The sequence below is a fragment of the Crocodylus siamensis genome, chromosome 10 (genome assembly GCF_052110815.1).
Source record: "Crocodylus siamensis isolate JL-2025a chromosome 10, ASM5211081v1, whole genome shotgun sequence".
In the NCBI taxonomy this organism is placed as follows: domain Eukaryota; kingdom Metazoa; phylum Chordata; order Crocodylia; family Crocodylidae; genus Crocodylus; species Crocodylus siamensis.
This window is the reverse complement of record NC_143404.1, coordinates 8,406,551-8,430,444: the sequence shown is the minus strand read 5'-3', so window position 1 is coordinate 8,430,444 and position 23,894 is coordinate 8,406,551. Positions and strand designations below refer to the sequence as shown.

Genomic DNA, 23,894 nt, shown 5'->3' with positions numbered 1-23,894 from the left:
ACCTAATCTGCGCAGCTTTCATTTAAACATAGAAACCTGACAGGTTCTTAGAGTATCAGCTCCTATTTAGAATAAAGGAGTTTCCTCAGTAAACTTTTATGAACACCCGGCATTTGAAAAATGCCATCCTTAGGCTTCCATTTATATGAGGCATCACTGAAATGCATCTGTATGCTGGCAGTTCCTTTGCCAAATCCATAATCCTGATGCTAGTTACTCTCTTTATGTTGAGTCTCAGAATAATTAGTCTGATTTTGCTTACATTTAGGAAACATTGGATTCCTTGGTCAGCAACGTCAACATTGAGTTGTTAAATGCTCTTCGCTACCACATGGTGAATAGACGAGTCCTCACAGATGACCTGAAACATGGAACATCTCTCCCTTCAATGTACCAGAATCTTTCCTTGCAGATCCACCATTATCCTAATGGAGTAAGTAAATTACTTGGTAAAGTCTTGATAAATGTCTACAGACCAGCTCCCCAACTGGAGGATCTGGTCTATTTCCATTTTTACAACTTTTTTTTGTAATTTTATTGTAAAATTAGGGTAAAATATTGATGATAAACATGAAGAAAAAGGTCTGATGCAAAAAGGTGCTGAATCTGCCTTGCTCTTGTTGACATAAGTGAGAGTTGAAGCTACTCCTATGTTACAGGATTTGGCTTAAACAATCAGGGTTACAATTTGTGGTAATTTAGGGCTTGATTCTTTCCTGTCCATGAGCTGTAGCTGGTGAGGTGAGGGTGTGTGTGTGTGTGAAGCAGCTAGTTCTAAATAGAATATAAAAGCTCTGTTGCACGTAATATAAATAAGGTAATGAGATGTATCTCATCATTGTATGTATGTGTGTACATATATAAACAGGTCATTATATACGTTATATACTAGCAAATTGCCTGTCAGGAATGATAGGTGAGGGGGGGGGGGTTGCTGTGCAGGGACAGAGGCCTGTGTCTGCCCCGCTCCCCGGCTGGGGGCCAGGACCGCTCCCCCCCCACTCCCCACTGCTTTGCTGGGGCAGGGGCCAGCCCCAGGCCATTCCCCTTTCTCCTCTGCTGATCTGGGCTGAGGCCAGGGCCAGGCTGGTTGTTTCAGACAACCGATCAGAGTGTGAATAAAGCGTTACGGCCAGACAGAGTAAGGTTTTTATAATATTAGAATATGTATAGCATGTGTGTGTATATGTATGTGATGTGTGTTTTGTTTATGTATTATATATAGATAGATATATTTAATTTCTCTTAGTGCTAATGCAGTCTGATTGCGCTTCCTCCACAGATTGTAACAGTTAACTGCGCCAGGCTGTTGAAAGCTGATCATCAAGCCACGAATGGAGTGGTTCACCTCATAGATAAAGTCATCGCTACCACAACCAACAACATCCAGCAAATTGTTGAAATTGAGGAAAGCCTTGAAACTCTTCGGGTGAGTTCACCCTGGAAATCCTGGATGTGATCATTAAGGTTTTTGTTAATGGTGTTCCCTAAACTTCAGTGTGATGGAGGCACCTAAAGCCTTGTCCATGTTAAAGATGTTGGCAAAATGCTTATACTAATGTAGGCTAATCCTGTTTGGGAAGAGTAATAATCTATATCAGTGTAACTGTGTATCCATACTGGGGCTTTTGGCGGTATGACTATGTTGGGGGAAAAAAATCTTACCCTTTATATGACATACCTCATCTTTTGGAATTATTGGGAGCCTTTCCATTGATTTCTGCAGGTACGTGGTCATAAACACCTTTCTAAATCTGGCCTTTTGTCACTGTCTTGGTGTGAGAACATGGTTGCCCCTCTTCTTGTTCTTGGTGAGGGTATGCTAGCCTCTCTTCCCACCATCTTTTGTTTCTTTAAAGGCTGCTGTAGCTGCTTCAGGTCTTAATAACTTGTTGGAGAGCAATGGCCAGTTCACACTCTTAGCTCCAACCAATGAGGCCTTTGAGAAGATCCCACAAGAAACATTGAACAGAATCCTTGGGGACCCAGAGGCTCTGAGAGGTAAATCATTGTTTGCCAGGTGTGTTAAAAGGTAGAAAAGTATTTTGTTGTTCCAGGAGGACTTAATAGAACTGGACTGAACTAACCCTTGGTATACTCTAACCTAGGCTCTAATAACCCATTTCCACTCCTTGTCCCTAGAAGTCTACAGGCTGCACCAAACCTGCATATGTGTGTTAGGTGGGTGTAGGAGTAGTTGGTGGTGGGAAGACTGGAAATAGTCCCATTCTCCAGACCTTCCAGTTTGTTTTCAGGAGAATAAAATCAGGAACTTTCATAGTAATTGCTTTGGTCACCTTTGGAGACCCAGCCTTAGTCAAAGAAGGATCAAGGTAACTAAGAAGCTAGTATTGCCTTACCTGTCCAAGAACCACTGTGCATCATTGGACTGGGAACTCTGCTGTGTGTGCACAAGTGTCAGTCTCCAAACACCCATCTGCATGCCTCTGCTGTGGAGTGGCATTTGAACATAAGGGATACTTTGCCTCCACTTAGGATGAGGCAGGACTTGGATGATCATGTCAAAGCTAATGTACTTCTGTTTTCTTGGAAAATGGAGGTTTTCTCTACTACTAGCATCTAGGCAGATTTTATAGGAAGTAAAATTATGGGCTACAGTCTGTCTGCCTTGCCCATGTGATCAGTTCCACAGATGTTCATTCATCTGCCTGGTCATATGGACTGCTCCTTGGGTTCAGTCAAAGGACTCAAGGATAGGAGAGCCTCAGGTGGAAGTCACAGTAGCCTTAGAGCTGTTATAATTTATGCTTGCTGGTGATGGTCCTCTAGGAACCATTATACAACCTGGAATTAAATGGTATCCCATACCTAGCACATCTTTGATGAAGAGGTTATGGTGCAGAGCCTGCTTGGCTGGGAATCATTTGGTACTCTGAGACAAGTTTACATGCCCTTTGGGCTAGTGGAGCAGCACTAAAGGGACTTCATAGCAATCAACTCTAGTAGAGAAATCAAGTGTCTCTGACCAAAGCCTAATCTGTCTAATTTTGAAGAAAATTCACTGCAGTCAGTCCAGCTCTTCTAGATTAACATTCGCACAGATGTCCCATATTTCTTTGTCAATATTTCAGATTTGGCTACATTAAACTGCCTTCTTGAAGACCTTCAAGTCAAGAATGGCTGGTTTCAAATCAAGAGGGGCTTCAAATGAGGCTGGTTTCTACTCAGTATAATTGTCTTCTTCTGCAGCTTCTACAGTAAATATGCAACTGCCAACTAATGAGGGCAGCTTCCACTGAAAACAGATGTTAAATGTCTTAGCTGCTACATGAATAGTGATGTGTAACTCAAGGATCTTAGATCAACTACATCTTTTTTTCTAAAATAGAAAATAATAATAATGGTAGTCCTATTTAGGTGGTATTTTATGTAAAAACCAAAGGGACTATAAGCTGCTTCTTTGGGGCAATTGCATTGGTTTTAATCTGTAGGCTGTAAATCATTGTGTATTTGAAGCAGGTCTTTGTCCCTGGAGCTATGATACCAAGCCATATAACTGGCCAAGCTAACATGCTTTCTCTCTTATAGATCTCTTGAACCATCATATATTGAAGTCAGCTATGTGTGCTGAGGCTATTATTGCTGGCTTGGCAATGGAGACTCTGGAAGGCACCACATTGGAAGTAGGCTGTAGTGGGGAGGAGCTCACTTTGAATGGAAGGCCTATCATTGCTAACAAGGATGTTGTGGCAACCAATGGTGTTGTGCATTTTGTTAATGAGCTGCTAATCCCAGATGCAGGTAAAAAGATAAATCTTTGTTTTATGCACATCTTTCTACCCTTTGTCTAGAAAATCACCTGATTGAGGAGAGGGTTAGCTATTCTGCAGCAGATTTTAACTGAGCACAACAAGAATGCGGGTAAAAGCAAGAATGTGGTTGGCGTGAACTAGTATTTGTGCCTGCAAATTGGATGGTTAAGTACCAAACACCCAGATTTGCATGTGTAAGCACGGGTTCTTGAGGCATCTGCAGGGAAGTATAGAAACAACTTGTCATTTGTGCTTTCATCATGCTCAACTCATCCATCTTTGGAAACCTAGCTTTTAATAGAATATTATATTACTGCAGTTTAACACAGTATTCAAAGTCCTAAGATATAGTAATGAAGGGTTCATTAGGAATAATTAAATAGATCTGATAGAAGAGAACTAAGGTTTTATTTTCAGTCAAAAAGTTCTAACCTGTGTGCTGTGGAATCAATTTCTTGGAACTGATGCATTAGCTTTCCAGAAATACGAATAGCTTATTAGCAGGTACTTCTAACAGCAAACAGTGTCATTCATGTTGCAGTAACTTGTTATGTGATTTCGTTTCAGCTAAGACTTTGTTTGAGTTGGGTCAAGAATCTGAGGTTACAACATCTATTGACCTTTTCAGACAAGCCGGGCTCAGTTCTCACTTGACTGGAAATGAGCGTTTGACGCTCCTTGCCCCTGTAAACACTGCATTCAAAGGTAAAACTTCAGCAATATTTTATTTGTTCCGTTGGTGACGAGCACAGACTCATTTCTTAGAGGAACTGAGTCTGCAGAGTAGAATATTACTGGTGTTTCAAGCAGACCTTTTTTTTTTTTTCTTCAATGCATGTCCCTCTCAAATGGCTTCCATTATGAGGCCTTATTGTACTTTGGATATCCTAATTAGTACTTGGATCCTTCTTACTGGCTCAGTCATTGGAGTAAAATGAATCATTGGGTCTTGATGTACTTTTTGCTACAGATGGGATTCCTCGTGTTGACAACAATATGAAAAATTTGCTTCGGGATCACATTGTTAAAGACCAGCTTTCCTCTAAGTATCTTTACCATGGACAGAAGCTGGAAACTCTGGGTGGGAAGGAGCTGAGAGTTTTTGTGTACCGTAATGTAAGTCCCTATACATATCTGTCCTCATTGGCTACAATATTGAAGCTCTAAAAGGTGAATTGCTCTAAAAGTGGTCTTTGTAAATGGCATCATGGAGCTCTGGGTTTACAGTCTCACCCATTTCACAGCGGAGGTGAAATCCTGGCACCATTGTTTTAAGTGAATGGGAGTTCTGCTATTGATTTCAGTTGGACCGTTTCAATTCCAAACAACTTGGAACCTGGAAGCTAAGACCTCGTTACACATTATCAATGTTAGGAATAAAAATTCAGCAGGCTGAGGACTGCAGTTACACGTGTGTAACCCCATAAATTCCTGAGCATCCTTATATTTTTCATTTTCATTACAAAAATAATTACCGTGTCAGTTAAAATCCCTGCGTTAATTAAAATCTCCTCTCCCTTGAAAAGCTTTTATAATTTCTTTTCTGTGATTTGTATTTGCAGACTCTTTGCATTGAAAACAGCTGCATTGCTGCCCATGATAAGAGGGGAAGGTTTGGCACATTGTTCATCATGGAAAAGATGTTAACCCCACCAATGGGAACAGTGATGGATATGCTAAAAGCAGATAACCGCTTCAGGTAAAACATTATTCTTACTAATGACCACGTAGAAGCCATGGATCCTATTCCCTGGTGACTGTAGTCACTACTACATGGTGTGTGTAAGGGTAAGAAGAAAATCTAAAGGTGTGTCCTTTTCCTAAATTATAAAAAGCAAAGTTTGAATGAATCCAAGCCCCAGCTTTTCGTGCCACATGGGTAGATCTACACATGTGCTTCACTGTGGAGCTGACTAATTAGTTCCGCAGTGAAGTGTCACAGTCTACATGTGTGCCTGTATTAGGCTGCAGTAAATGAACTCCACTGTAGGATAGTACTGTTGGAGACCAGTACTATCCTATGGCAGAGTAGTTTACTCCATCAAAATGGATATGTAGACAGTGACAGGGCCTGGCTGGGGCATGAGGGTGCTAAAGTGTGGGAGCTGCCCGCTGCCGAGCTCTGCGCTGTAGCACCCTCATGCCCCAGCAGGCCCCTCTGCTGCCCAACAATGCCACCTAGTGATGCCATCCAAGGCTCCCTGCCAGCCCAGGACTGCTCCACCATAGTTCAGTGTGCTATAAGGGTCCCAGGAGCACCTGCAGACACTGCATCTGGGAGCAGCTGACTCTGGCACAAACTGCACCAGAGTTTATTTCTTCTCATTTGTAAATGCAGCCAGTGAGGCAAGAATATTTGTGTTGCCTCCTTGATTTGTCCTTTGCTTCATATTTTTAATATGAGCTGGGTTGAGATCTATCAGCAGACATGCCTATTATTAGGAGTAATAGTACAGAGGTGGTTGGAAGATGATGACCCTATTGTGCATATATTAATACAGTGAGGACCCCATTCAAAGCCCCCTGGAATACTTCCACTGTGAGTTTTGGATCGGGGTTAAATTTATTGACCAACTTTTCAGAACCTGGTATAGCTCTACCACTGTAGCTTCTCTTGAACATCTATGATAAAACTCACTAGCCAAGCAGTGCAGTTACAGTAAGGATTTAAAGTAGGTTTGAACCAATGGCACTGACAAGGTTGTTTTGTGTGTGTCTTGCAGTACACTGGTGGCTGCAATCCAGTCTGCTGGTCTAACCGAGACATTAAATAGGCCAGGTACCTTTACCGTGTTTGCACCAACAAATGAAGCTTTCCGGGCTATGCCACGTGGGGAACTGAACAAGCTTATGGGTAAATATCTATAAATGTGATTTGCCTTGCAGAACGTTGAACACGTTTTGAAGGAATGACTGGACCAATGTGTCTTCTGGAACCCATTCTTTGACCATGTCTGTTGAAAACACTCTACATAAGCACCCTTGATGTGCTCCCACTGGAAGTTTCTGATATATACAGTAGGCTTCAGAAATGGCACTGCATTTTCCAGTGAGGCAGTCACAAAGCCACTGAGAATGGGGGCACACACCACCATGACAGCTCTGCGTGCATCTACAGTATGCAGTGTACCCACCTCCTTGCTTGGGCTGGGCTCTGCTGATGGTGTAGACAAAGGGGGACAGTGGTACTACAACTGCCTCACCTCTTCGTGGTGTTACTAGTGATGTTCTTGAGATCTCTGGATTTGGCAAAGTATACAGAGAAAGGATTATTGTGCCACCTTCTCATGTCTCACCATGCTTCTATGCATAATATGGTCGCTTAAAGTAAGCTTTGACAACTGTTGTCTTCAGTGGGCTTTGAATCCAGGCCTCCACAACCAAAACTTTGTCTGAAGATAAAATGCTATATATTGCTGATATCAAGCATTTTTATATATAAAGCATATTCTATATTAACAAATATTTATATACCTATATGGTAAGAGTGCATACAGAAAAATAAAACAAATCTAGTCATAAGAAAAAAACTGATTTTTCTGGACTACTGAAGATCAAGAGGATCAGTGGGAGAGGATCAGTGTTCTGGGAGAGGATCAGTGTGCTGAAAAGCATAGAATTTGAAGTCGATACGGAAAAAGATACGGAAAAAGTATGAGAAGGTTTACAGCTATCCTCCGTATAAACAGTAGGGTGTTCTCTCTTTTCCAGTTGAGAATGGATGTAGTTTGGAAAGAATGTCAGGTATTCTAGCGTAATATCTTCTTTGGTTATGAAAGCCTGGCCAAATATTGACATCATAATCTACGAAGCATCTGCACCTGGTCGTGGGTGATCCTTTTAAGTGCCCAGACAAGTCATGTATAATATGAGACTGTACATTCATTCTCATGTTTAATGTATAAATATTTCTCAACCATTTTGCAGCCACTGTGCCCTGCTCCGTGGGTGAAATATCCCAGATGTGAGTGCTTTAACTGTTCTTGGTTTTCTAAGCAAATATTTAGCTTATGGTTTTGAAGAAGTGAATCATGCTGGTGGGGATATGCAGTGTGATCTGACTTACATTGGACGAAAGAAAATTGCAAAATGAGATGCTGTGTTTTTCTAGATTAAAAATCTGGAAGTCGTTTTATGATAAAAGGTGTCCCATGTTCTGGCTGATCTAGAGTTTAATCAGTGGCATTTGAATCTCTGAAGGAGAAAACGAGAAGGACTGATGCCCACAGCTGCAAAAATCTCTGACTATCCTAAACAGAGGTTGTAAATAATAGACCCAATTTGCTTCTTCTGAGGCCTGATCTGAAGTTTAATGAAATTAGTAGAGAAACTCATGTTGTCTTCACTGGGCTTTGAATCCAGGAAACACCTGCCCCCGCCGCCCATGATCCCAGTGTCTGTGAACTCTGCATTGGTGCCATGAAAATGGTAGCACCCCATCCTATGCCTCAAATACTACTGTGTGGCTTGCTATGAGAGAGTTTGCAGCCCTTTCAAAAGGAATATTAATATGGGCAAAAGTGTTGAGATTTGCAATAACAAACAAGGTTTTCCCTATTATATCCCTGTTATTATTGTTTGAAACCTGACCATCCTCAGGAAATGAAGCAGATAACAGAAACGGGTTCAACAAACATTTATTTGGGAGAAAGAGCATGAAAACGTAAGATGCGGTGATGGAAACCCTCAGATTGTGATCTCATCCAGTTTTATAAACAATGCAGAGTTGGGTTGGAAATTGGACCACCGAGTGGAAAAGCAATGCGTTGTTGGAAGCAGTACCCATTCCTGTGAATGAATGAATTACTGACCCAGTGCATCAGCCTGGTTTAAGAGGGCCCTGATTTTGGACAGTGATCTTTTAAGGCCTGGGATCATAAACACCCCATGGTACTTTACATACAAATGAGTTAAACCTGGTATCCCATCTAAAGTTGTTGTTGCATGTTTTCTCTCTTGCTTACTTTGGTCCTTTCAGTATTTTATGGGACTGCCCATTTTTATCATCGTTCTAGAGCCTAGGGAACAATTTATAATGTTGTTCTGCAAATGCTTCCTCTGCCAGGTAATGCTAAAGAACTGTCAAGCGTTCTGAAGTACCACATCACAGACGAAATCTTGGTTAGCGGAGCAGTGGGAGCGCTCGTGAGAATGAAGTCTATGCAAGGCGATAAACTCGAAGTCAGCACTGTAAGTGTCCCTTGAGGGGAGGAGGGGCAAGGAATTGTTTGTTGGTTCTTTGAGACATATATATATTTTTTTTTTTACCAAGCAAGTGCTTTTAACCAGCTAAGCCACAGTGCCCCCCCAGTAAGTTGCTGTAGAGGTGGGCAGAGACCCAGGAACATGTACCACACACATTCTCTGACTGCTGCCAAACCAAGACTCAGCTTCCCGGGGCAGTTTGGATTCAGTTATCACAATATGTTTTTTGAGCTACCCAGTGACTATGGGTTTGTCAGGCTTTATATTTTATTTTCAACAATTGTTTTATGCTTGTTTGGATAATATCAGATGACTTCCAAATGCACCTTCAAGTCCCACTAAATGGTTTGTGCAACAGTCTTGAAATAGGAACCTCTGTACTAGGAACCCCATGGAAAAAAGCCTGGTTTCTCCCTAGGAGTTTGAAATGAATTGCTAGAGCTGCTGTAATTATAAATAACCCTGAATCATGGGGAAGAAATCAAATGAACAATCTGTTCATTACAAAATCTTCCCTCTAGGATTTTGTTTTTAATTTAATACATTCTGTGTGTGCTGTTTTTAACAAAGCAGGATTTATTTCATTAATGAGCTTAATGAAGCAAATTTGGCATCCATTAATGGGAAAATAATTTCTGTAAATCTAATAATGGATGAACTCCTGCAAAGATGCAAAAGAACCACATTCACAACAAGTTAAATGAAAAGATGTGTGCATGCCGTCGGCTGCTTCAAGTAGGCTAGGTTCTGGGCCTGAAGATCCATGGACCTGGTCTTGATCTGGCTACTTCAGATGAGTTTGTTCAGCAGGTTCAGTTCCAGAGGCCACTGTTGGATGACCTTCTCCTTCTGACTCCGGTAGAACTGAACTAATAAAGTATACTCAAGACTGTGGAAGTCTTGAACTCCCCTTTCCTCCCTCTGCCCCGGTCTTCTTTTTTAATGTGGAAAGGGGATTAACGCTACCTCTTTGGTACACCAAGACAGGTCCCTCTATTTCATCCCTACAAGTTATATCCTGGACTGTATAAACCCGATCTTCAGAGCCTTAGGAGTGCAAAGGAGACCTTGAACTCCAGCCTCCAGCCATGGCAAAAAAAGGAAGGATATGTTTTTTCATAGGAAACCAGGAAGGACGATCCAGTGCAATGTCACAGTATGAGGCAACAATCTGGGCATCAAGGAAACCTGACTTGTAACCCAGGCTCTGCCACTTGCTCAAGTTCACTCCCCCCATTTTTTTTTTCCCATTTCCTTTCTCTCCATTTTTGTGTCTCAGCTGTTTAACCTGTAAGCTCTTTGGACTACAGACTATCTCTGACAGCACTAGGACAGTGTTGACCCTGAACCTGAGACCTGTAGGCACTACTATAATACAGAACTAGTTCACTACCACAATACAAAACTAATCAAGCAATCTGATCCCACGATCTTTACATCACTTGGGTTCATCCACCCTACCTGATATAGTAGGTGTGGACTGCTAATCTCGTTCAGCTTCAGCTTTGCTGTTTGGTTTATAGTCCTTCCTTCAGTGGAGAGTGAATTACAAATACTTACACCTACTGGGTAAATAAATTATGTGACTGTGGATCTAAGGGGGTTTTCCACATATATTATAGTCATTTGGTTGAGGCTTTCCTTTTCTTTTCCTGTTTTTACCCCCTTCCAGAAAAAAGATGTAATTCAAATCAACAAGGAACCTGTTGCTGAAAGCGATATCATGGCCACGAACGGTGTAATTTATGCTGTGAACTCAGTTTTACAACCTCAGGGTAGGTCCGTGTTTCAAATGTGTAAAGCTGTCTGGGTAAAGTGCTCACTTGTGGAAAGCACTCTAAGAAATCTGTTTGCAAAGGGAAATACGATTTCTCTGGTGGCCAGTAGGGTAATGGGTACATGCTGCTGGTCTGTTGAGAAGCAAAATTTGGACGGCTGAATGATAGTGAATGGAGCCCACCACTACCACCTTTTTCTGATGTTTACTAAGTGGCTCAAAAGTGTTCTGTGAGATTTGCTTAGCCCCATTCCTTTTACAAAATGAAGTTGCACCTTAAAATGGCACCAAAGATTTTGAATGCACTTCTACCAAATGTGTCATGACAGTTTGAAATTGCTCATTTGGGCCCTAGTTCAGGCCCACACTTACATTTGCCCTCAGTTCAGCAAGCAAAACACATGCCTAGCTTTAAAGTTGCAAGAAGTCCCAAATGCAACATAACACACAGTTAACTTTAGGCACTTCTTAGGTGAGGTCCTAAGGGGTGTATCAGGACCTTCAGGTATTATGTTCTTGCCTTAAAGGATCTAATCCTAGTACAGTCACTCAATTTGGAAAACAGAGTGGGTAGGGGATATCTTGGTATTACTATGACCTCATCTATTTAACCTACAGTAGCCTTGCCAATGCTCCAGTAAAAAATAGGCTTTTATAGTGTAGTCAGTCTCATGTAAGCAGTGATCATGTAAGTTATTTTTGCTGTCTTAGGAATGGGGGTGACACACAGTAAACACTTTAATTGGTTGGTACCTTCAGACTTTCACATGATTTCGCACATGTATTCAGCAGAGGGAAATAGGGGGGATGCATCATATATTGTAATTATGTTGGAACTGTGCCTTTAGCTTCTAGGCCTCAAGAAAGAGGTGATGAGCCTGCAGATCCAGCACTGGAAATCTTCAAACAGGCATCTGCATTATCCAAGGTAAATAAAAATTTAGCTTGCCCATGGTGCACTTCTGAAATTGCCTTGCTGTTACTAATTGTGCGTGTTAAATTCAGTTTGGGGTTTATGCCAGTGACGTTGGGTCAGTCCCTAAAGAAGCAGACTTATCTCTTTTGCGTAGATACAAAATAGACAAACCGTTTGTCCTAACACAGGACACAGATAAGTTAGATGTGTGTCCAATTTTACACACACACACACACACACACACACACACACACACACACACTGAATAAATGTCATTGTTATAGCTAGATTTCCCCCTTTTGTTCAGACTCTGTCAGCTGCCTTGTGTAAGAAACTTCTCTTCTGCTTTTGTCTGTTATGTACAAGACTCTTTTTAGCTACTATTCATTTATAAAAATCACTTCTTTAGGAGTAACCACTTTGCTGCTGAAGAATGTCAGGATTGGAAGACTTGTATCCACCATTAAACTAGATATTGTCCTGCATAACCAGTCTGTACCTCCCTTCAGATAGGGCAACCAAGCTTCAGAATTGTGGCACCCTCCACGGAGAATGCCCTTCTACCACATAGGACCCAGCATTTGGATCCTTGGAAAGCACTTGCTTACCTTCACGTATCCAATGATGTCATAGGGCATGTTGGCTTAGAAGTGGTGTTTAAAGGTTTGCTTTTTGGGAATTGGCCATGCTTCATACAAAACCCTTCGTAGAGTCAGGGCGATTAATGCCACACACTCACTTGCATGCATACTCCTGTCTTTGAAGCGCTAGAGCTACATGCTGCTTGTGACTCACTACGTCAAACACAGATGTACTTTTGTCTTCTGTACTGTTGCTTCCTAGTGGGAGAGCTGGTTTAAAAGTGGTTAGTATTTTTCAACAGATCCTCTTTGTTGAAAATTTGAAGAACTTGGACTAGATCCACTCGATATATTTAGAAAATGTTGACGAATCAGTTGCTTGGCTGAATGGTGTATGCAGCTACAAGATATAGAATCATAGAAAATGAGGGTTGGAAGGGATCTTAGCGGGTCACATCTAGTCCAGCCTCCTGCTCAAGGCAGGACTGGCCCCAGCTAGATCATCCCAGCCAAGGCTATGTATAACTCCAAGGATGGAGATTCCACCACCTTTCTGAGTAACCTGTTTCAGTGCTTTACTACCCTCCTAGGAAGAGAGTTTTTCGTAATATCTAACCTAAACTTCCCTTGGTGCAACTTGAGACAATTGCTCCTCCTTCTGTTAAGGATTTCAGAATTGTTTTTACATTAAACTAATACTCCTTCTCTTGTTGTAGGTCTCTCAAAGGAATCCTCGACTAGGTAAATGGAATGTCTTATTTTCTATACTGTTTTCTCTAGGATATTTCTAGTTATAGGATCGCTTGCTCTCTTCTGGTTTTTTTTTTTAATCGAAACAGCCTGAATATTGCTAATGTACCATCCTGCTTTCATGTCACCATCCTCCACTGACCACTCCTCCAATATGCATTCATTAGAAATTGATAAGCCTTGTACCTAGACCTTAAGTGCTCAGTAAAACTCCTGAAGAATGGGAGCTGTATTATCATTATATAAAAGAATGAATAGTATTTTCCTTCTCAGTAGGGTGGCACATTGTAGGTGTTAAAAGGCCAGAATATCTGGCATCAGGAAGTTTGTGGCATGGATAATATTACTTGTATTCCAGTAAATAGAAAGTGTGGGTAGACTAGAACTGTTGTCTTCTCTGCATATCTTGTTCTTATCCTGAAGAGGCTTTGAATACTTGCAACTCTTGCTGAAGCCAACAGCAGTTATAAGTGCTCAATGCCTTGTGAAAGCCAGCAAAAAAACATGCACCACAGGCCTTGGCAGGAGTCCTCATCGCAGCAATGGGAATCCTTCCACTGACTCCAGGGACATTTGGACACAGCCATATTAGCGTAAAGGAAAAGAAATAGCAGAAATAGATGGCTAGGTAGTGATTTCAGTCCAAGTAAAATGTATTGTTTGATGTGAACATAGGGATGTTTTCAGCATTGGTGTAAGACTAGGGATGCATGCATTATATTTTTCACATTTGTGTCTTTCCCTTTTCTCTTTTCAGCACCTGCAGTTTCCAGGTTATTAGCAAAGATGAAAGGAAATCCTGGGACCATCTGAAGACCATTCAGAGGAATACGCAGCCAGCGCTTCATTCAGTTTTTGCAGTTGGTTTGAGACGGGGACAGAGTTGTTATTAAAAACCAAATATCACACTTCAAATTTATTTTGTTTTTACTGAAACGGATATGAGAAAAGAAGCCATGTGTATATATATTTGTAAACCATTGTTACTGTCTTTTGACCATATTGTTCCACATTAAGGCTGATATTTTTTTTAACGTAGGTACTAAGTTGAAATGTTTCTGGTTTGGGTACCTAATCTGCAACAACTTTTTGGGGGGCACAATTGATTTTAGAAGTGCAAGGGTGAACTCTCACTACAGCACTGATTCAGAAAAAAACTTAAGCACCTACTTAAGGCCATTCTGTTCAGGATGGTACTGCTTAGACATACTTCCCTGAAGTAGGGATGATTTCCCTGTGTATTTCCAGTGGATTTCTCTGGGGTTGTGCACCATAAGCATCTCTGAATAGCAAGATGAATGTGTCATTTCACTGAAGGAAGCCTAAAGCAGCTTTGAAAAATCAGTGCCACCTATTGAAGATGTTAGTGTTAATGACCTGGTGGTAATTAATGAGTTCAACTTTTAAAGCAAATAGATTCCAGGTGCAAACCATACACTTGATCTACCTAGTGATTATTTTAGAGTTATCCAAGTAATACAGGTTGTATTACAGTAGCATATATTCCCCACTCGGTCTCTTATTTGGAAAGACTATAATGCAGTTCAAAAGTTAATAGGCTTTTTTGCTGTTGTTGATACTGGGAAATTTGCATGATATAAGCTACAGTTTGATTCTCTTTTTTTTTTTTGTGCTTTTTATTAAACTGAAAAGAGACAGTTTAACAGAGCTGTCTCTTTTCACAATGAGACTAAAAATACATCCTATGTGTAATGAGTGTTCTCCCTAACACAAGCCTTCAAATAATTGATTCCTTTGTAATAATTGTTGAGGTTTTTTAAAAAAAATAAAACAAAATATAAACAACGAGGATTGTCAGTATCCATGGTTTTTTATGGCTTGATGGCACTGTGACTTATTGCTGGGGGGCAAAGTTCTAGTTGGCCAGGTAACTCCTATGGGTCAAACTAGTATTAATCGCAGAGAGGACAGAATAACTGAGGAGGACTTCCTCTATTGTTCTCTTTCCATGTGTGACTTCTCCAAATCCTGCACAGCTGTCAGTTGGCAGGTTGCTTAAGAGAAAAAAATGGAGATGTGGCTGCTGCTGATCCCATAAGAAATGTTTCTGGCTATGGTTGGGCCCACGGATGTCCCCCCACACCCTTGCAGGCCAATATCACTTGGCTCTAAACATCAGAGCAAGGGGACAATCAGATCTGAAGCTCCCGGTTGCATCTGTCTTGTAATCTTGTGTCTCTTTAAAGTCAAGGTGTTGAAAGGGAGAACGGCTTATCAGGTATTTCTGCTTCTTCCAGAGAGATCACCTTTCAAGGTTCACAGTCCACCAGGGTGAAACTGGCTTGCAATTCCACAAGGGTTTTGAAGGGCTGCAGTCCCACCTGTAGCAAGCGAGTCATTCCACCCCCACTGTACAAAAGGTCCATCCTACAGACAAAATAAATGCCAGCTCTTTACTTTTCTAAGTTTCTAGCAGAAGCCCCCAGTCTCACAGGGTGAGAGGATAGACTGGGGAGTAAGGATCCTCCAAAATACCTCACAGGGCATACATATCCACTCTAAGGATTTTGCATGAAGTGTGGTAGGAATAGCAGCTGTGTGGGTGACATCAGGTGTTGCACTTCCACACTGCTCCCAGGTGTCACCACTGAGCTTTAAGTCCTATCAAGTAAAGAGATTGGGTATTAAGAACCTAGAGGCTCCAGAAAACACTGGTATAAGCATCCTAGTACTTGTCAGCTTTCATCAAGGTGAAGGTTGTTCAGGTAGAGGCTAACATCAAGAATTTCTGTTGCTGGAAGTTGTAAAGAGCATCCAATATAGAGCTTTCTGTATGCGATCCTGAAAACCCCACAGGGACATCTCCAGGGGGAGATTTGTCTTCACACTCAGCTAATAACCTATGAAATATGGAAAATGAGTGTAATGAGAGAAGAAATTATGCCAAGAGACCTCCGGGTGCTTAATGAACAGTATCTCAAGCTCTTTATATCTTGAAGACTTCAAAGCAGACATGTGGCTGACTTCTCTCCTGGAGTTTTTTCCTAAACATCTGGAGCTAAGCTCTTGTTCACCAGGATGCCAGGAGGGTTCCTTCAGTGAGTAATAGGCTCTGTATTCTCTCCTGGGTCAATTATCTCACGAAAAAAATGACTGTAAGGCAGAAATATGTGGGTATAAACATTTCACTTTAGAAGGTCAGGATAACAAAATCGATGTTGCGCTAGTTGCCCTTGTTGGGGGGGGGGGGGAACTATTTATTTTTCTTCCAGTAAAAGCAAAACTGAAATCCCTTCTTGCTGTATTGGAGACATGCTTATAATCTGATTCTGTGAGAAGTACTTAGCCCCTTCCCTTTTCCCCTTCTTACCTTTTCTATGCACAGCATGGTTATATTTTTAAATAATTTGATGCTATCAAAAAGAGAAGGTGCTGTAGAAGTCCATAGCTCTAGCCCTACACAGACAGAGGAAAGGTTAGTGGGGGGGCCTGGTTTGGAGAGATTCTGAGCTTTGACTAATGGGGATCACAAATGATTCATGGGGGCAAAAAGAGTGGTTAAAGTACTCAGCCTGTACTTTATTCCCAGCTCCTTAGGTTACCATAAAATCCTTTGGAGCAGAGGCTAGACCTCACCTCTCCCCTTTTTTTCCCCAAGTGGGAGCCCTTGCTACAAAATTTATATACTTTCTTGCTCATTTGCTCTCTGGCTCAAAGAATATTTAAGCATTTGATACAAAGCACAACAGCTTTACAGGATGGAGAGGAACAGCCTCGTGGCTAGGCTATTCTCCTTGGGAATGGGAGATGTGGATCTGCATTCATACAGAAAGGAGACAGAATTGCACATTGCCCTGTCTTGGGCAATGTGCTTTCATCCCTATGGTATCTGGTAAAAGGTTCTGGAGTATGGGAGCAAAATCTCTTCACATTTTGTACAAGGCCTGATCTGCTTGGTCTGCTCTAGGTACACCAGCCAGAGCAAGCTGAGGACCCCTTTGCTATGAATCCTGAAAGCTCTCAGGTGGGTGTTAATCACCAAGCTGTTCAGCCCTATGAAGACTTTTTGATGGCTCTGGGTATGTTCAGGAACAGGCATTTAGGCAGCTAGGGAACTTTACTGGTGAAAAGTTAGATGCCTAGTGAGTCTGAGCACCTCCAGGACTGGGTGGCAGTTGGGTAGTGGTTGTGAAGAACCAAACTTTAGATTCTTGAGACCAAACTCTACAGTGGCATTTAGGGGCCTGAGTCCTTCAGCAGCTATAGCCCTGGGTTGTTAGGAAAATCCCCACATTTGTTTTTATCCTTTTACTCTGTTTTCTTTGTCCTTTCATCCTTGATGCCTTTCAAAGTATTTTTTACCTTCTTTCCTGGTCTTTCTCCCCTTTCCTTCCTGCCATTCCATTTGTTCTCTCTTGCTTTTACTCTCCTTCATTCTTTCAGACTATTTGATCCTCTTTCCCTATTCCCTTCCTTCTCTGTTGCTCAATCATGAAGCACCCCAGCTCACTCCTTGCTCACCCCATGATTCCTTCCTCTACCAAGGCCAAAGTTGTCCTGAACATTGGCACTGTGGTGGTTGGTGCTTGCAGGAGAGGTAGAGGAACACTCCTTCCTTTGTGTTTCTCTTGTAGTCACAGGTTGAGAAGATCTGAAAGGCTGCTTAAGGATGGGTGTTCATCCCAGAAAGTAAGATGAACTTTTGGAAATGCCACTGATGCTGCTGTGTCCTTATGATGGCATGGTGTGTTTTTGGCAATTCTGGAGGTGAGCATTACCTTTCTTTGCTTACTTTGGCAGTTAGCAAGAGCTTGCACAGATTGGATGTTTTGGAGACAGCACAATGTTGGCTGACCTGAGTCACACAGATGTTCAGTTGAGGGGAACTGTACTACTGAATATTTATGCTTAGAAGGGAGTATTTCCTCATAAAATTTTGCAATTGGTCCATTTGCTAACCTCCCCCTGCTTCCCACACTGTCACAGCTAGGCTGGGGAGGGTGGGAGTGCCACGGAAGAAGGCTGATATGAGGTGGGTAAGAGGGAAGTTGGCTTTGTGGGCGTATTGCTTAGGATGCGGAGAACCCTGTGAGAATGCTTTGGGGAAGGAAATGGGAGAGCTGAGATTGTGAGAATGGAGAGCCCAACCTTTGGTTTCTATAGAGACATCACTATGCAACATAACTAAATATGGAAGTGAAAGGAGGATGCTCGGAGGTAACGAACCACTGCGGGGACACAAAGCATACTGCTTCTAAGGAAGTACAAGTTCAGGAGCAGGAAATTCCCCTCCAGAAACAAAGTCAAGAAGCTGAGGCTAATGCAGTATATTCAAAAAATAAATTATCAGCAGAGAAATCCAACAAGTCAGACCCATTCCACTGCAACCACTCAATGCTGCTGTCTGCAAGCCAGCTTGGTAGCTTCCATTTTGGAAGTACGGGTCTCCAGATAAGTGCCCTTTATATATTCAAATATATACCACTAAACGTATGCGTGTATAAAAAGCACAACTAAAGCATGCCTATGCTTTGAACTCCTGTGTGGTGGAGTGGACCTAGCTTTGAACTATGTTTTTGGGGTACACGTGACAGTCCAGCAAGGGAAACCCACAGCTCATCATGGGGTAATTCCCTTCATAACAAAGCTTGTTTGTACTGGTAGGGGTAAAACATTAGAAAGTCAGCCCAGGCTTTTACCTAGGGACTCCTGCCAGCACCCCTTCCCTTCCACCTAGATAAATATCTCATCCATTTTGGGGGTGTTTTACAAATGCCAAACCTAGCTGGGTCTTAGAGCTTCCTAAGCAGTGGAACTGAGTGACTGATGGATTAAGCAACTAGTTGGAGAGTACTAGGAGGTTTGTCTACTAGAATGTGACTTCAAATCCAGACCAGCCCTGATAGTGATCAAAAACCGTGCAGACTGTATATGGTCAAACAGAGGACTCTGTCTCCAAGGCAGCAACAAATTAACCTATATATAACCTAAGAGTCATTAATCACCTTAACTAATAGGGTATTCATTTGGAACAGCTGGGAGGTACTGGGTACAGGGAGTTTTGCATACATGTTTCTGAATAAAGGACAATTGGGATATTCAGTGATATTTCAGCCTTGGGTCCTGTTTTTTGTTTTTTTGGGTTTTTTTTTTTTTTTTTTTTATAGACCAGAGATCTTGGAATGACATTTCTACCTGCACCTCAGTCACACTGGTTATGACATTCACAGATGCCTCTGATTCCACTCAAAGGACTGGGGGTATAAAATCACTTAGACTTTACCTGGTGAGCTCTCTCATCCTATCGCTGTGTTGCTACTTTTTACACTCAATTCCCATTTATTCTACCAGGAGTTACATACATCTAAACACTAATCCAACCAAAAAAACAAAGGAAATTTGCCATGGTGAACAGCCTTATCTTATCATCCTCTCCATAAAAGTTCAATTATTTCATGGCTCTCACCCTGCCGACACTACTAAATGCTGATTAAATACTTTCCTCCTTGCTCAGGCACCTATGTCTGGCATCCATCAGAACAATGAGCTTGGACTTGGTGTACTTTTGGAGGAGAAATGAACATGCATGACCACACTTTACGGTAATACCAATCCCTCACACATCTTTATTTGGATCTTGCATGATGGATCCAACATGAAGTGCTTCGGATTCCATCTAATGTGGATGGATCTACTATGAGAAAATTCTGCCCGAGGCTTGTATAGAAAATACCCAGCTTACTTCGGGCCTTTGTGTGGGACAACAGAAGGTGAAACTATTCCAGGTTGCTAGGTTTGGATTTTTGTAGCACATTTGGGCAAGTTTTATTGATACTGACTATAATTTAAGGCAGGTTCCTTGTCTTCGAGGCCATAATAGCAATTGTGCATGTTAAAATGGTGTTTTATGAGGTGGCAGTTGTTGTTATTAATTTTAATGATCAAGTCTCATGACTGCACCCCTGGGCTGAAGAATGGAAAAACCTCAGCTAGTATTTGTGTTCTTGTGGCTTGGGCTGATGAGCTAGTCATAGTAATATTGCACCAATAAGTAGTAGTTTTGGATTTGTTTTCACTCCTCAGGGGTGAGCTACTTACAACAAAATGAAACACAAGGCCAAAGTCATACCTTTCCCTTTTCTTATTATATTATGAGCTCTCAAGTAGGCTAATTTCAGCAGAAAATCTCAGTCAAGCGAAAGATGTTAGAAACAATTAGTGAGAAAATCAGCATTTTGGGAGCCCTTTTCTTGAGTAAAAAGTATTTTCAAGCATGCAGAAAAAGAGGTGGTTTCATCCGTTGTCACCTCTTCTTTGTAGCACTAGCCATTTCACTCCTATAGGCTACAAGCCTGAGAACCCTTGACAGCATATTTAAGTCTGTCTTGATAGAAGATATGATTTCAGCATATTCCTGTTATCAGCATTTCCAGGGGCCGTTAAAAATAAACTTAAGCATATGCCTATATACTATTCTGATCTGGTATATCCAAGTCTGGGCTATGAAGAATAAATCAAATTTTTCAAACGGTACAACGGAAAAAATGAGTCTATGAACTGTTTCCGTTTGGGAAGTCAAATGTGGCGGTTTTGCCCCTTTGGATTTTGAGACAGTAGCCAGAAACATCATTTTCTCCTCCTCCACTGATCCTGTGCAAATGTATTTCAAGGAGAACAACAACGACACTGTGCTTTGTTCCCAGAGAAATTCCATACCGAGTGATGCAGTGGAAAACTTGCGCTCCCTTGACTGAATGGAAACCTTGCAACATTGTTTTACTCGTTTACAAAGAGAACTCGGTGTTGATTTGACCCATGTGCTGTCATTTGGGTGGTCAGCGAGCAGCCTCCTGCATAAAACCTATTGACACATACACGCATCTCATTAAGGGTTTTTGCAGTGCTTCGTACAACAGTGAAGGCATTCATTTATGTCAGAGGCCAGACAAAGAGAGATGGCAGCTTGAAGGAAGACAAGACATCCTAGCCAGATGTTCTATTGAAGGGCGACCCCCGAGGCCTTCTGACAGCCAAAAATAAAGACTCGGGGGGGAACCACCCACATGTCATTGCTGGAAGAAATTATATTCTGTAGTTGTCTATTGTATATGAACTTTAGTTGCTGTAACTGCCCCTCAGAAGAGCGGCTGCACCTGTTAATTTTGTCTCTGAGGAATAAGAAAAGGTCATTTCTTGCAAGAGGCAGAATTGAAGGATCCATGAGCTTTCATGCTGTTTATCTGTAGTGCAGGCAATGCTTTTGTGTTGTCTTTTTTAGTGACAGGTTTGGAAGGTTTTGCCAAAACTTATACAGTTCCTGAGGTGAAAAGCAGTTGAGGTGAAGTTCTTCCAACTTGGATCAAAGCAGCATTTAATTTTGTGGATTCTCAGAATGTTTTATAAGTGAATATCTCATAAAAAAAAAAAAATGAGATTATGTTTTGAAAACAGTCACTTGACATGAATCTTGGAAGGTATCAGGCAAGTCATATGGCAAGGTGGATACTAGCACTTCTCTGCTTAAATATCATAGTTTGATTAAATGTTCCAGGAAAGACCAATGGCAGGAAGAGCTGGCTTGTTGGACATATCAACGAAGATGGTGTTGAAAAACTTTCAATTGCAATTGCAAATAACGAAAAGATTATTAGTGTCACTTTCAGGGTACATTTATCCCCATTTCCTTTGCTAGTTATTAAAGATGTTGGCTTTACTGAAGGGTTTTTTTCCTCCTAAACTCATTGCCTTGTCCTAAGCAATTGCACAATAAGTTGGAGGACCCAACTTTCCATTAAGACTCAACCTGACATCTGAAGTTTGGAGCTGCAATTTTTCAATTGCACAATTATTTGCACATCCACATGAACCATGATCAGAATGACTCATCTAAAGAACCTTGTTTGCCTAGGAGAAAATGCTGTTTCAAGGCAGAAATCAAGAAATTATGTGTGCAAAATCAGGGGGCCACATTTAGAGCACTGTTTGTAGAGTTAGATTTTCTATTATGTGCAGCAAAAATTGTTTGTGTGCACACAACATCTGCTTTACCTGTATGTGTAAGGAGGGGTCTACACATGGTGATAAAATCTGGCCCTCCCTCTCTCTGCCTCACATTCAACATCTGTAAAATGATGACGATAATATTGATCTCCCTTTGAGCTTTTAGATAGAAAAGTCTGTACAAAAAGTAAGTATAAGGACCTTTATGTCATAGTACAAGTCACCCACAGAACTATGAACCTAAGTGTATTAATAAGAACGTAAGTGCTATACTAGGTCAGATGAATGCTCTGTCGAGCCAGGAGCCTTTCTCTAACAGTGGCAGCAGTAGATACTTTAACAGGAAGAATATATTCATAGGCCATATTCAGTGTAATCCATACCCTCCTTAGTAGCAGCCAGTGTTGGTTGAGGGATGTCAGAGGACACATCCCTAAAGGCTCAGTGGACATTGTTATATCCTTTGCTTGGACCAGATTCTATGATCTGCCTCAACAATCTCCTGTGGCAATGAGTACCACAAGTTAACTACATGTTGTGTAAAAGGCAAAAAATAAGTGCTTACTCTTATTTATTTTAACTCTGTTTTCTGTTAATTTGTGTCTCTCCTAGTTCTTGTATTCTGGGACCTGAGGAATAACAGTTCCCTATTCACTTCTTCCACACCCTTCATGATTTTCTAGACCTCTCTCATATGATAGCCTCTCTCTGTAGGGAACCCCCAACTTTCCAGTGCCTGAAGCTATAGCAGGGCCAAGTATCATTATTTCTCAGTCATGGTTCCATAGTTAAGCCTCAGCCTAAATGTACAACCTGAAGTTTGTTGAGCCCTGAAAGGCGGGGGGGGGGGGGGGGGTTCAAATTTGACTCCCCTGTTCTCCAGTGATCCCCAGTTGCTGTGTCAGAGACATGAGCAATGAAGACACATTGGAGCAGGCTTCAGTCTGCAAGCTGGTGCCACCTATTTGTACTCACCTTAGTTGTTTCTAAGCCACAGTGAAGGCTCAGGGCTGTAAACCATTCCCTCTAGCTCATACTAAATGGTGGCTTTTATCTACGCAGGTTTGTGATGAGACTATCTCATGGGCAGGCTTGGTTTTAGTTCCTGTTGTGTGGATGGGTAAGGACATTAACCCTGTAACTGGAGCAAAACATTTCTAAGAACATGCAAACTTTTTTCCAGGTTGAAAAACCCAGGAAATGCACAACCTGTTGCCTGCTTTCCAGCTACAAATTGGAAGGCAACAAGTCCTTCCTTTGATCTGCCTGCCTTATTACCTGAGAGAACCATTCCTCAACTCCCGGCTGGCAGCTATCCGATTGTAACCTGCCCTAAGACAGGCTCTGGGCCTGTTCTGGCCCCCAGGGAAGAATGGTGACTCCTAGATGCCTCATTGACTCTCGCTGACCTCAGTGAAGCAGCTGCAGAAAGTGAAGCTGGCTTACACGAGTGAGAGTCTCCCAACTGCAACTGAAGATCAGGAGCAGTATGATAAATCAAAGCGCTGCATCGCTCCGGCATGGCAAAGGGGAACTACTGTGCTGATTGTGAAACTGCTGCGTCTACTGTAAATGAAAAGTTCCCTTTGAAACAAGCCCCAAAAAGCAGTGTGGAGAGCAGGGTGTGGGGCATGTTGGGAGGAATATGGAGTATTAGCAGAAGGTGGGTAAGAGGAGACCAGCTGTGAGCATTTTAAGGACAGGAAATGCAATCTGAGTTCCTATGAAGTAGCTTACTGTGCAGGGCAGGAAACAGATTGGTGATGAGACTGAGCAATTATTCTTGTTGTGTGTAGCAGTTTTTTCCCCCTGCCTCATAAAAGGCTGTCAGTTGGGAACTGGGAAGGTAACTATTTACAATGGATGGTTTCATTGCCAAATATTTATGTGCTGCTGTGTTTTTTCTGGGGTCATTCACCTGAGTTTCTTGC

At 41.8% G+C, this 23,894-nt stretch overlaps 1 protein-coding gene across 1 annotated transcript in view; it reads left to right on the top strand.

The window, feature by feature from the left end:
* The window catches only part of TGFBI (transforming growth factor beta induced), a 34,003-nt gene extending 19,194 nt beyond the window's left edge, over positions 1-14,809 (top strand). The window contains exons 5-17 of the mRNA XM_090064889.1: positions 269-433; positions 1,283-1,429; positions 1,860-2,001; positions 3,550-3,762; positions 4,341-4,478; positions 4,744-4,889; positions 5,336-5,472; positions 6,497-6,627; positions 8,839-8,963; positions 10,651-10,753; positions 11,604-11,683; positions 12,969-12,993; positions 13,760-14,809. Of these exons, the coding sequence (XP_089921015.1) occupies positions 269-433; positions 1,283-1,429; positions 1,860-2,001; positions 3,550-3,762; positions 4,341-4,478; positions 4,744-4,889; positions 5,336-5,472; positions 6,497-6,627; positions 8,839-8,963; positions 10,651-10,753; positions 11,604-11,683; positions 12,969-12,993; positions 13,760-13,815 (1,608 nt within the window). The 3' untranslated portion in view covers positions 13,816-14,809. The remainder of the gene's footprint in view (positions 1-268; positions 434-1,282; positions 1,430-1,859; positions 2,002-3,549; positions 3,763-4,340; positions 4,479-4,743; positions 4,890-5,335; positions 5,473-6,496; positions 6,628-8,838; positions 8,964-10,650; positions 10,754-11,603; positions 11,684-12,968; positions 12,994-13,759) is intronic.
* Positions 14,810-23,894: the final 9,085 nt, after the last annotated feature.